The sequence below is a fragment of the Argiope bruennichi genome, chromosome 8 (genome assembly GCF_947563725.1).
Source record: "Argiope bruennichi chromosome 8, qqArgBrue1.1, whole genome shotgun sequence".
Classification (NCBI taxonomy): Eukaryota; Metazoa; Arthropoda; class Arachnida; order Araneae; family Araneidae; genus Argiope; species Argiope bruennichi.
The window spans coordinates 80,276,090-80,290,827 of NC_079158.1; the positions used below are offsets into that span (position 1 = coordinate 80,276,090).

The 14,738-nt window shown below is 26.9% G+C and overlaps 1 protein-coding gene across 4 annotated transcripts in view; it reads left to right on the plus strand.

Moving 5' to 3' along the window:
* The window catches only part of LOC129981948 (cell adhesion molecule DSCAM-like), a 627,118-nt gene that overhangs the window by 511,347 nt on the left and 101,033 nt on the right, over positions 1-14,738 (plus strand). For 3 of the 4 annotated variants that reach the window (XM_056093016.1, XM_056093014.1, XM_056093017.1), the window contains exon 21: positions 8,999-9,187. In XM_056093016.1, coding sequence (XP_055948991.1) covers positions 8,999-9,187 — 189 coding nt within the window. The remainder of the gene's footprint in view (positions 1-8,998; positions 9,188-14,738) is intronic. The other variant, XM_056093015.1, reaches the window with a different exon arrangement.

A 14,738-nucleotide genomic window follows, 5' to 3' on the forward strand; every position in this document is an offset into this window, starting at 1 on the left:
AATAGTTACCAAACCAAACGAAGCAGAAATTTAAGCTTATGTATATGAACTACAATATATTGCAGTAAATAATAAAATGCTTGTAATTTCTTAAAACTCTTAACATATTATTCATGGAATTTTAAATATTCTTACATATGAATAGTTTTTGAATTTTCATGTCAATAAATTTTATTTTTTTAGATCAGAGAATTTTTTTTTAAATTCCTATTGACAGCTCAATTGTAATTTACCTCCACTGAAAATTAATAATCTCTGCCTTTAAAGCCATCACAGATTTGATTACTATCCTGTCAGATTAGATATATCAGAAATTTTACTTAAGATTTACCTTAATCATTTTACTACTGCCTGGATGCTACACATCAATAGTAATGCACTAAAAAGAATGAAAAATGATATAGATGGATACAAAATTGTTTATGTATTTCCATCATAAATTACATTTAATACATTATCATCAGTTTATTTTACAGAACAGCATTTTATGGAATATTTATCATTATATAGAAAAATGGAACAACATGCATACAAAAATTGATTTATTATAATGAGACGATAATGTTTTTTCTTTTTTTTTCATTCCATTACAAAACTCCTTTGTCACAAACAATTACTTGATTATTTTATTATGAAGAATAGCGGTTTGCAGATCATAATAACCTGTTTTGTATCAGATTGGCAAATAATGGATCGATTCAGGTAAAGAAAATGTAATTTTCAAATTTGAAAACAAAAAAAATAAAATCACAAATAAGCTTCGAAAAATTTTAAATAGAAAATTACATTTAGCACTTGAATCTTAATAAAAACGATTCTTCTTCTTTTTCTTATTTTTATTTATTTATTTATGTAGAAAGCCATCTAATATTTAGAAATTGTCTGAAAATTTTAAAAGCACCTTAGAGTAAAGGTGAAGATTAACACAAACCAAACAGAAATCTGAGTTGCACCAAACGTGTCATTATTGTTCAGGAGAATTTACATAAGTTTTGTGTTCCTTGAGTTGCTTCCTATGCATTATACAATTCAATCAAATGTGCACTTATTTAATTCAATTATTCAATTGTAAAACTGATGAAAAATTATAAAATAATTTCGTGAATACAAATTATTTAGGGATTTTGCTATTTTTTTATGTCAATACTAAACCTTGCACGTGTGTTTGAACTTGGTGCGGCAATTTCAAAATTGCGTCAACCATACTTTACTCCATCAGATTACCATTTATTTTTAAATATTTTATAAAATTCTTTAAAAAACTTTTTTTTTATTTTCAGTTCGTTGAAAAATTTTCATTCAGTTCGTTGAAAAAAATTTTTTATTCATAAGGATCACATTATTTATGTTAAACGAATCATGAACTCTCCGAAAATAAAGGGAACTCTCAAATAACAATAAGGAAAGTATATGGGTCCACTAATTGCTTTAAAATTAGCATAAACTTTTATAAAAATAAAAGAAAGGATATTACCTTCTCAATTACACAAAAATAATGGAAAGAGAAAATAAGTGCAAGTTACTGCAAAATTTCAAGATGCAAACTTCTTTAATTTAAAAATAAAAACACGATAAAAAAAACATTTATATGGGTATTTCAGTTTTTTTAAAAAAAACAAACCACTGCGTAAACGTAAACAAACGAATGGAAAAGATTTTATTTTTACATGATTTTCTGGATTATTTCATAAATTTTAAATATTTAAGATTTTCCGGCAAAGATAGAACTCACTTAGTTAAAACAGTACATTTCTATAAAATATGAAGTATTTTTTTTTCGTTTTCTAATATCTTTTGGGCTTCATCTCTTAATGCTGAATCTTTCACAATGCTTCCTTTGGGGCGTAGAAAGCACGACGAGGAAACGGCATGCATTTTTAATAATATTTTGAGCTCAAATTTCTGCAGGAGCTTCAGTTAGATGGGCTGCTTTCAGAATACGATATTTTAACAAGAGCGCTTTCTTCATCCGCTAAACTAAACACGTCGTAAAAGTACTTTATTTGCATTCCAGTGAAAAAAATGAACTTTATTCAGTGCCGAATGGGAGGACGACAAGCTATTCCAAACTCATTACAGTTCCATGTTTAGCTTTTCTTTCTAGTTTGCTGATATGCTTTACCGCCAGCTTCCACCTAATAAAACGGAGTGAAACCCTCGCCCGTAAAAACTGCATTTAATCTTTGCAAATCCCAATTTTTACGGTTAACGGCAGTGAAATTTATCACCGGACGTGCATCGGGCCAGAGCTGTGCCGATAACAAATGAGCGGAACCCTCGTAAAACTGGCCTTGAATATCAACTGGTTTTTATTGCCGCCTATGCATGCTGCCACATCAGCAGCGCGCATAGAAATGAGACAGTTACGACGTCCAATTTGCCTCACATTCCTCTATCTACCTATACATGCCTTCAGAAATACGTAATTAAACGGAATGCTTAAGCAGAATAATTAAATCCTTGCGCTAAAAATATGTTTCTTCTGAATGATTTGCCAAACTTTAACGTGAATGTTAGTGTGAGCACTTAAGCTTTCAAAACTATGGAAGAATAAAGTTTCCTGTGGTTTTAGTTAATTAAGATAAGAATGATGGAATGCCTTAATAATAAACATACTTCCCGAATAACTTTTGTATACTTATCTTAAAATTGGAAAATCCTTGATGATTCCGTGCAAACTTTTATTATTTTCGCAATGGAATTGAGCATAGAAAGATTTCTTCAATGAGCTTATGGTAGCATATTTAATTGCTTCTCAAGAAATCATTTTTTCTTTTCTTTCAAAGTCTTATACGTCTAAGTGTGACTTATAGCTTTAGATTGTTATTTTAGATTAGAAATTCAATAAAAATCTGAAATACTCGAAATACATTTTTCTAAGTAATTTCTAGTCTGAAAAATGATTTTAGTGGCTATAAACAATTATTATTGACTTCGATTAAGAATAAAATATATTGTTTTAATTTCTCCTTTATTTTTATTATCCATTTTTTCTTTATTTTAGTTTAAATTCTATATTCTTTTCGTCCCTTTTTTATTGTTGTGATTATAATTATAATTAGAGTGCAAGTATTTTGACAAAATGTGATATTTTATGATTGCTCTATTTTTTCCTGTAATTTAATAAATCGTTCTGCGTTAAGTCATAAAATATATTTGCGACACAGTGCATCACACATCACAATATATACTTTTCTTGATTTCGAAGGAGTAGAATAAAAATATAAATATATAATTCATATTTTTGAAAATGGAAAAAAAAAAAAATCAAAAGCTTAACTGCACAAAGCTTACATTTTTCTATAAAATGTTGTGATAGTCTCTATATAATTCAGATTAAAAAAATACTTCGATCCTCTACGAAATAAAATTCGATTATCTAGCTCTAATTATCCTAGTATGATATTTAGGCTTGATTCATCTTTTCAAAACTTTACTATTACTCCTATTGTACCAATAATGTGCTCAAAAATTATTTAACCGTCCTCGGTGCATGAGTATAAGTTCAGTATCTGAAAGATAATAGTTTTTTCATGTGATATAGTTAAGATTTTAGCAGATATATTTTGCAATGGAAAACATTATAAAATATATCAATTACTAACATCCCCATTCCTAGAATACAGGTCGTTTCTGATCACTTTAGGAATGATTTGAGTAGAAAGGCTTGACAAAACTCTATTTATTTTTTTAAAAAAACATTTTAGTAGAAAAGATAGAAACTTTTAAAAATGTAGAAAAACAATTTACGTTGGAATTGTTTTTATAACATAAGCGTTCTGAAAATTTGGAAAACAAAATTATTATTGCATTTATATTTTAAATCTTATTTCTTTTGAGGGAATGTCACATAGTATAGGGAGAAAGAGATAACTGATATTTAACTTGGATTTTACACTTAAATTATTAGTAAGGAAATCGAAGGGGGCAGAGAGAAATCAAAATGCATTTAAATATTTGAAAATACGAAAATTTTACACACTGATGCAATATATTTTCCAGAAACTACTTCATTTAGGAAAAGTGAGCTACTTAAACTCACAACTTTCACACACACACACAAGTTATATTGTAATGTCTTGATCTAGACTGATCAAATAACGAAGCAGAATTTCCAGACAATTCTTTATTTACAGCACTATATATACAAAGAACAACTTGTTTTAATCTTGGTTAAATAAATAGTTATTTACATCTGTAGTAGGAAATACAACAGTCAAAGTTGAAGGCTTTCTTGAAACTCAGTTGGTTCTCGGACTCTGAACTCGTGGGCGTAGTCCAACATTCCGCCTGCAATTCGTTTCTTCTCTCCCTAAAAAAAAAAAAAAAAAAAAAAAAATCGCACTTTATTTTGGCCACAATCTCCGCCTCTTAATTCACATTGGTCATTTGAGCTCTCTTTCGGACAATCGGGCTTCAGCAATATGCTCTCTCAGCGGCATCAGTGGGTCGTGGGAAGATCCTTTCACAAAGAGAAACATCTAGCATCCAGATGTTTGGACACCCCTTTCTCTTTGAAGGTACTATCAATACCTCTTCGATGAGGAATTCCACATATGGTCTTTCATTGTAGTCGCTAATGAACAGATGCGAGACCACCCCGGTGAAAAGATCCACCATCTGGCTATCTCGAGGAGTTTAATAAGTAACAGCGACGACACAGCTGGCTGTAAATGTCTTATCAGTGCTGGGAAACGGGGAATGTTACAATATGCATGCATAAAATGTTGTGAAGTTTTCATCAAATTAATAGGATAATAATAGAGTAGTTGTATAATATAGTAGTTTGGATGAAAATAAAGTAGTTAGTAATAGAATACACACACACACACACACACACACACACACATAAGAACGCTAGGAATTTTAAAAATATCGTACAGAAGCTGTATACTCAAAACAGAAGCTGTATACTCAACAAATAATAATAAATAAATAAAAATGAAAGAAAAAGGAGTTGGACATTATATTGAAATATTTATATATATAAGGAAACAAAATTAAAAATTAAGGCATTACATCTGTTGAGGTCAATGCTCTATTACAGTTTATATGTGTGCAGTGATGACGTATTTAAGCTTTAGCATCTTCGCAGCTGCTCATTGAAATGTATGAACTGCATCAAGTTGTCCGATCTCTTTCTTGTATGAAAAAAAAAAAAAAATGACAAAATTTCGAAGTCGAAGTTAATATATACAAAAATATTTTTAAAATTTATTAAAATTAGAAAAAAAAAATAAAGTGATGTAGTTGTAATTTCCACAAAATAATATAATATGAAATCCGAATGAAAAATCATTAAAATATCCATTAATTTTTAATTCAAATTTTAACTAATTCGTTTTTTATCAGCTTGACCTACAAGTTAAGAATTAATCTCTTACCAAATTTCATTATCTAAGGTCCAGTGATCTGCTGTGTATAACTATTGAACAAATTTTCCATCACATATGTAATTCAAGGGTATTTATGGAATGTTATAAAGAATTATCGCGTTACAATAATATAAAATGAGTTACTATGTTGCTAACATCATCCCGTTTCGATCTCAAATACAATCAATCTTGCATTTCTAGCATTTTCCTTCCTTTTTTGATCCTAGAGAACCTCTTCGCACTTTTCGTTGTAGAGTTAATGACTTTCCTCGAGCAAGGCTATTGCCTGAGGCCATTTCGAGATTCTCTACTCAAGTTTGGATGAGAAAAAAAATTTCCAGTGGTGCCATTGGATGATTCTCCCGTTTTAGAAAAATTAAAATTCTTGAAGCAGAAATATCTAGCTTACAGCAGGAACTTAAAATCCCTTAATCTGTAGTCTGCTTTTTTAAAAATTTTATTTCATTTTCGGTTTTTTGGATACGCCACTTCTTTTTTAATAAACTTTAAAATAGATATATGAACTTCATAGCTTGAAATATGGAGTTTATTTATTTATTTGGCTTGATAACTGCTGAGTCGTTTTTGTACTTTGCGCAAACATTTTGGGAAATGCTTGTGGAAATAATTGAATACATGTATTTTAATCAGAAATAATAGAATGCATGGAAATAATAGAAGACATATATACCATTTTTCTATACAAAAGGTATTGATAAATTAATGAATGACCCAATTTAACTTTTAATCAAGAAAAAGAAAATTCCATGAAAATAGCGAAGATAAAGGTAAAAAATCACTGAAATAGCCTATAAATGTTGTCAAAAATAAATATCTTTAAAATAATGGAAAGCGTTTATTGTGTAAAGAAATACTAGACTGAAACTATTTATAGACATTTTACTGATATCTTTTTCAAAAAGATGGAAAAATGATGGAAATAAGAGAATATATATATATATATATATATATATATATATATATATATATATATATATATATATATATATATATATATATATATATATATATATATATATATATATAATACTAAAGAATATTTGCTTAAGATAAAAAAAAATGAAATTAAGTTCTATAGTTAACTGAGATTCAATATAACTGAATCTCAGTTTATTAAAAGGAAAATATATTAATTTACGAACTTTCCTGTGTATTTTAAAGCGAAAAAATTTTCAAAAAACTTTTATCAAATCTTTAACATTTTGGTTTGATAAATAATATTAAAAAAAATAATACTATTATATTTATTTTTAAAATTTTATTTTTTAAGTCAATTGATTCTTATTCAACATAATTCGATTATCAAAGCATTTCTTTACTCAATTTTATGTATTTTTTCCTTCTATTTTATAAACAAAGAAAGCATGTAGGATACGTTGTATTTGGAATAGGAAATGCATGAAGTTTCTTAAGGAAAAGCATAAAATTTTAAAAAGACGGAATATATTTATTTGTACCAGATACGAAAACTAATAACGCTCTGGATTCGTTTCCAAAATCCAACCATGTCATAGCTGCAGTGATGACGTCACACTGTTTCTGAGTGCTGCCTGATTGACAGGAGCGTAAACCAATCAGGTTTCCTGATTTCCCCATAGCGAATATGTATGGGGAATAGAAAAATGCTTCTGGGAAATGTCACAGCGCAACTTCCGAGGGTTGTAAATAATAGACCAAACGAAATGAATGCCTGCCTGAGGATATTCTTCCATGAAAAGAAAAGTAAAATGTAGGGTATTTTTCTTTATTTTTAAATAAGAAGATGAGATGAAAATGCAAGGGAAAATATAAAGGACTGTTAAACTTCAAGAGCAAAAGTCATCAGAAATAATTTGAAGCTGAAGTTTTATTTTTGCAATGAAGGAGAAAAACTGATCATTAAAAATTATTTTCATTTGAAAAAATGCTTAGAATTGTTATGCTTAAAAAGGAATCAAATGAAAGGATTTTTAAGTTAAACTAGTATAAAGAACGAAGGATTTCGTCTCAAAAATATTCATAACGTTGGGTATGAAATGGATCGTTATCCATTCGGTTTCTAAAAATTGAATAGTAGTGTCAAAAAATTAAATATATCTGCTCTAGACTGAATAAATTAACAAAGAGCGGGAAAAATTATTCTTTTTTAATAAACATTTTTTTTTTTTTTTTTTTGTAAAAATATATTAACATCAAAACATCAAGAATGTTTTCAACATCAAACGGGCGGTTAAACAGTAGGATTGCTCACTTGATAAGTAAATTTTTAGGCTTTTAAAACTGTACCCTGAATAATATTTCTTTATCAACTATTTTGATTATTATAGACCAGTTAGCATTTTATCATTCTTTATAATTCAGATTTTTAAGATATTTTATGAGAATTAATTATGCTAAGGTAATAAGAATGGTTTAAATATGTTAATAAATTTCTTTAAGCCTCCTTAAATATGTTAATACGTTTCTTTAATCCTCCTTAAATATGTTCAGAAATTTCTTTACTTTTCCTTAAATATATTAATACATTTCTTTTACTTTTTCGTAAACGTAGTAAAGATAAAATATAATAAAATAAGATAATAAAGATAAAATATAGTAAACAAATTCGAACATTGTCGAATCTTTATGTGTCAGACCTCACTGAGTTCGTTAGCACATTTTTGTAAAATATCCGTCTGTCTATCTATCTGTGGCAAAGATAACTTAAAAACGATTTGAGCTATACGGTTGAAATTTGGCATACGGTCTTTACACCAAATGTGCAGAATTATCATCAAATTTTGAGTAAAATTTGTTCAGAGGAAGTCCGTCTGTCTGGCTGTTTGTATATATGTAAACATGATAACTGCAAAAGCAAGAGAGCTAGATAAATAAAATTAAGTACACAGAGTTAGCATTTAAAGTGCAGCCACTGATAAAATAGAGAGTCAAAACCAACCTGGGGTTAACCATATGTTAATCATTAGTTTCAAAAGCATGTAAATGCGATGGCTCAAAAACGCAGTGACTTAAATATATCATGTTTGGTATGTGATTTTGTGACTGCAATTGTAGTCTTGATTTAAAATTTCAGTTTCAATCTATTGGGGAAAATGCACATTAGCAGATACTATTAACCACATATCAAGGATTAATCGCCAAAAAACTCGCTAAATACAGGATAAAAGTATACACTTGTAATTATTGTTCGCCAACTTCATGCAAGACGTTTTCTGGCAAGACAAGTTTATTAGAGGATATGCGCAAAATGTTTAGGGAAGACCAGTCATGCTGATTATTCTTATTCTTATTTGTAATCAAGCAAGCAAAATTTATTATTTCTTTTTAATTTCATAAACTTAAGCATTTTATATAATTATATAATTTTGTTTTATTACATATTTGGATGAATTTTAAATAGATAATACATTAATTTATAATATTTTAAATATTAAAAATATATTTTTATATTATATGATTTTTGTGTTAATTATTTCCATTCAATGTATAATATAAAATAAATAAGTTACACAGGTACGATTTACGTTTAACTTGAAATTTATCATATATAAATAGACTAATTTTAAGTTACATTTTCTTTTTAAAATATATATAAAATAAAATTATATTTCTTTATTCTACAGCAACAGTACCCCCATTGGCTTCCACGTCGTCCACATCTTCAGGTGCCTTCTCGATACTGAAAGACCCAGCTGTATTCGTGCCAATTGTGTGTGCTATAGTTGTGGTAGTAGTGATCACAGTAGTTGTAGCTGTCGTCATGGTGCTGAGAAGAAAAGATACCACTTCAGAATGCCGATCCCAAGGTGTCTGTAAGTTCTTATCTATCGGTTTCGGTCTTAGACCGCTCTTTCACATATAAGTGAATTTAGTGGTTATTTACTATGTAGAAAGAAGCCATAAAGAAATTTATAGTCTTCGAAAACATATCTTTATATACATGATTGCGGCTAATTTATGATTGCTAGGCAAATAAAGTTCATACCGAAAATGAAAGAAAATTTTTCAATAATTTTTAGAAAGTCACATCATAATTATGATTTAAAATAAAATATTTTTCAAGATTAGAAATACAAATTATAAAATGTTCAAATCAAAATATTTTTTTTTTTTTAATGTGCTTTCATCAATTTCTTTGGTAACGATTTTGCTTCGCTTTAAGAATAAAAATGCCGACTAGAATGCGATGACGAAAATGAATCAAGGAAAGCTGATCATACCATTTCTATAAGTTTAAGCTTAATTCTAAACACAATAAATAAGATAAAGAGTGATTGCGTACGGAATGTTCAAAGAGAAAATTGAAAATTCCTTTTTTTTCGTGGCATTTCTTTTCACATTCTATTGTTTATGCTTTAGTATGCTTGATTATGAAATCCTTGTTTCTTTAATGCTATTCAAAAATAATAATGATAATGAGTTGAATGTTCAGTAAAATAATGAGTTCAATATCAATAAAAATGATAAAAAAAGAAATAATAAAAATAATGTAGAATTTCTAGAATTATTTTAAATTAAATTGTCTACATTGGGAATGCCTTTATCTGCTGATCATATACGGCTTACTAAGTTTTTTTGGGAATAGGTATGGATCTACAATCCATTATATATTTGTTAATTAACTGGTATCAATTTCTATTTGAAAAAAAAAACTAATAAAGGAATGGAGATAAGAATCGTGTATTACTTAATTAATATATATGATTAAGTTTCATTTTTAATGAACCGTGAATTTTAAGCTGTTCTAAATTATTATGTAAATCGAATTTGAATTCTACAGATGTTTTAGTCTTGATAATACATAAGAGATATAAGACAACACAGAATTTCTTTTCGATAAAACTTTTATTGATAGCTTTGGATTTGATAAAATTTTTGTGCAAAATTTTTATAAAAACAGAAAGTTTTGTATGCTACCCTATGACAAAACAAACATTTTATATTTTCTCTTCCACTTAGATTAGTAATTTCATTTATTTCAACTTCAGCATAAAAATATTTGATGTAGATTTTGATAATTTTCTAACAAATCAATTTTATTACTTGTTAGAATGATTATAAAGTATTTTTTGTTGTAATTCCAAAGAGGCAATCCATATCTAATACAGAATAATTTTTCAAACATCAATTCTAATCAATAAAGAAAGCAGCAAATCGTCCAAATCCGAAGAATATCAATTGATTTTATTCGTCAGAGGACAGTTTATTTATTTTAAATCCGGAATCCGAATGCAAAGAAACGGCGGTATGTCACAGATGAGAAAAAATGCTCCACTATCCATACCTTTCAAAACAAGTCTCTCTTTTTCCCAAGAGTATAGATCTTTCCCCTCGCATTCAAAATACATTCTTTTTCTTTTCGAATATGTGCCCGTAACTGATAGGCCGGGTTCCTCAACAAGAAACAACAAAAGAAACCCTTCTTCCCGTACGTCTAACGCTACTTTGGATGCGTTAGAATCCGGATGCTTTGCGGAGAGCTGTATCTCTGCAACAAAATGGAAGATTTAATACGTATGCCCTGGCTAAGCGCTATTTCATCTCTCTGCTGCTTGCCAGCAGATTGAGGACTTCGGTGATAGAAAACAGAGAAGCGAGCGGGGGTGGTTTGTTCATTGAGTTTATTTGCTGGAAGATAGCTTTTCCCCTCAGTTGAAAGTTGCAGTTTTATATTAATTTTAATATGAATTGTGGTGTATTTCGGTAGTTTATTCCGTTATATTTCTGCTTATTTACGAAAAATGGATGTGCACCCATTTAAAATATTTATTCAGTTACATAAAAATTTGAAAAAAATTTCCAACAATTATTCCAATTGTTTTTAATATTATTTTAATATTAATTTTTAATGGTAGAAAATATTGACTTATTTTCCTTTATACACTTCAAAACACAAAATACATAACTTAAATGAGCAAATATATAAGAAATTCTATAATGTTTAAACATGTGAAGTAAATTATTTTGGAAGCATACAAATTTGAAATACTTGAAAAATATTGATAAAGGTTTTTAATCAGTTTTTGAATTATTTAATGGTAGTGAAATAATAGATTTAATAAGGACAATTTTAAATAATATAGTAGGGAGCTTCAAATTTTCACAATTTAATTTTATGAAACAAATATACATATTATTAACGACATTTCAATCAAAATTGTATTATCTACTATTTCAAACTTAAAATTTTGTCGATATTAAAAATCTCAAATTTCTTTTTTTAAATACTTTTTTACATTTTGTGTGCATTTTTCCAAAGTTTAAATGTACCCAAGACATTAAAATATTTCTGCTTACATTCACAGAATAAGTTTCAAATCACCTGTATAATCCATTTTGCTTCTGAAGATAAATTAAAATATAATAAGCAGCTAACACAAAAACTAAAGAAAACATACTAAATATCTTTGAGTTGTTTAATTTGTTTGACTAAATATTTTGCTTTTAACAATTTTTACAAACGTTGAATGAAATAGCTTGAATGGCTATAAAAAAATACATATTTATATTTGAAATTGTTTTAAATGCAAAGACATTAAAATAACCAAGGATTTACTTTAAGACGCAAGATGATATAATGAAATTTAAATAATTACATTAAATTAGAAAATAATATAATAAAACTTAGAAATTACTTTAAAATTCAAAGTAGCATTAACAAAGAAAAGTTATCTACAATTTTATGCTTTGACTTAAAATTTTACTAAATACTAATTAATTTTATGATATTATAAATATTAATAATTTGAAAAAAAATGTAGATTTTGACCTTTTAGAAACTATTTATATTAATTGAATATATTTATTTTTATAAAAATATATATAATTTTTTTTCATTATACAAAGCTAGTTACTACTTGTATAAATATCTTATTTAAAGGAATAAAATCAAAACTATGAAATTAAGAACTTCCATAGATTTACAAAATTCTATTTATAAATTTTTTTGACACTTTGCTATATTTTCGATTAATAAAAATTTGTATGCATTTCTTTTGTTTTTGAAATTATTTTAGATGACTTAACTCGGAGTTTCTGATTTATCCACTTCATATTACGTTCAATTTTGATCCAATATTTCTAATCTAGAAATGATACAATAAGAAAATAAATTTATCATGCATTATTATATAGATAGGAAACTAAAACTGAAATTACTGTTCAATAATATTATATTTAAAGCAAACTATTATTTCCCCGAATATTTTTCAGTTTTGCTTCTATTCAATATTGCTTATTATGCCTACAAAAATGCCTACATTTTTTTTTTTTTTTTTTTTTGAATTTAGACTGTAGGAAATTTATAATGTGGACAGAAAAATATCTCATTTTAATCATCTCTAATAACTATATTTTTTTTAAATAATAGTTTTTTTGTCTGACTAAATATGTCTCTGCTAATAGATGTAAACATTAACATTAAAATTCTCAATGCACTATTATATGGAATTTTTTTGCATTCCTTTCATTAAAATTATAAATCGATATTAAACAAATTCAACATTAGCTTCAGAAAATAATGTTGTCATAAATTATATTTCATTTTACAAACGCATTCATTATAAATTAAAAAAATATTTTAATGAATGCTGTTTTACTAATGTTTTAACAATGTATTAGTAAAACAACGTTGTATATTTTTTGTCCAACTTTTTTATTTACTTTGTTGTCATACTTTTGTCTTTACAACATTTCATGGTTTTTGTCGTTAATTAGAATTCAAATTATTTACTTATATTCCCTATCTTAAAAGCATTAAATTTATTTATTTTTTATGTGCAAATGAAGGCAATTAAATTGAGAGTAAATATATATATATATATATATATATATATATATATATATATATATATATATATATATATATATATATATATATATATATATATATATATAAATGAGGCATTTCTAAGTGAATAGATGTATTTTTGAAATTTCAGATTTCTTTAAGTCAAAATTTAAAAAAAAAATGTGTTTCATTATTTCCACAAAAAGTATAAAATTAACGAAATCGAAATATTCAGCGATACGTAGCTCATGAGAAAGAATTTGAATTATTGATTATTATATCTATTTAATATTAAAAATGGATGTCTGGTTTTTTCACATTTAAATATTCATTTTTTTAATAAGGGAAACATAGCAAAATATGAAAGGAATTGTTTGGATATTTTATTTTATTTTTATTATTATCTAATACATCCAGTATTGCGCGGAAAAAAATATTAACTTTTTTTTAATGATAAATCAATTGTTCAATTTATTCTCATGAGCCTTTCACTAAAATCTTTTTTATGCTTCAGTATTTGAAAATAACATTTTGAAAAACAATATAACAAATAACGAAAACATATTTCTTTTTAAATTAGAACACATGCACTTTGCTATTACAACTTCTGATGACACATAGAAAAAAAGATTTTTTGAAAAAAGAAAACAAAATTAATTTTATACCAATTATGTACACATAAACAAAATCGTTTTCGTTATAATTTCAGTGAACATTCAGGTATTTTTTTTTTAATATCAACGGACAATTTCCACAATGAATGCCGCCTCTATGATTTGAGATAATCCTTTGTATCATTCAATTTGTCAGGAAATTCTTTTAAGGAAAGAATATGGAACATCACTATCTGAATATACATCTTCCAAATTTGCAAATTTTTTACACTAATTAGTCAGCTCATTGTTTCGGATTCTAGCATCCTCTATTCCTTTTCGAACCATTCGATCCATTCATTGAGGAAGATCATCTATTGAGACACTCTTGAGTGTTTAACACCCTTTATTGAAGAACGTGGCTTAAGACCAAGTGATTTTCTTCTCTTCTTTCCATTGAAGAACTAAGTAGGAGGTCAAAGCTTTCAGATTAATGAGGAGCTTCAAAGGAACGATAAGACTCGTCTCACATTATCAGTGGTAACATTTTTTGAAAAAGGGATCGGAAACTTGGCTTACCGACATAATAAATATCTGGATATACATGGCGATTATACCAAAAAATGATATTTATATATAACTTTCGGAAAAAAATTAGTTTGTAATCTATTGTCTTTTTAGGATCCATTGAAAGTTTAAAAAAATAGTCTTAATATTATAGGATATTTATATTATAAAAGTTCCTCTTATTATAAAAAAAACAACAACAAAATAGTTCTGTTGCTTGCAATAAAATTTTAGTTAAGATAGAAAATATTTTTATAAAAGAATTTCAGTATGTCGAAATTTCTTGATAATTTGCAAAATAGAAAATTTTTATAGGATAAACTTTGGCACACTTTTTTATTATTTGATAATGATGAATAATACTTAATATAAAACTACGATATACATTACTAGTGTAAATTGAAGTATGCATTT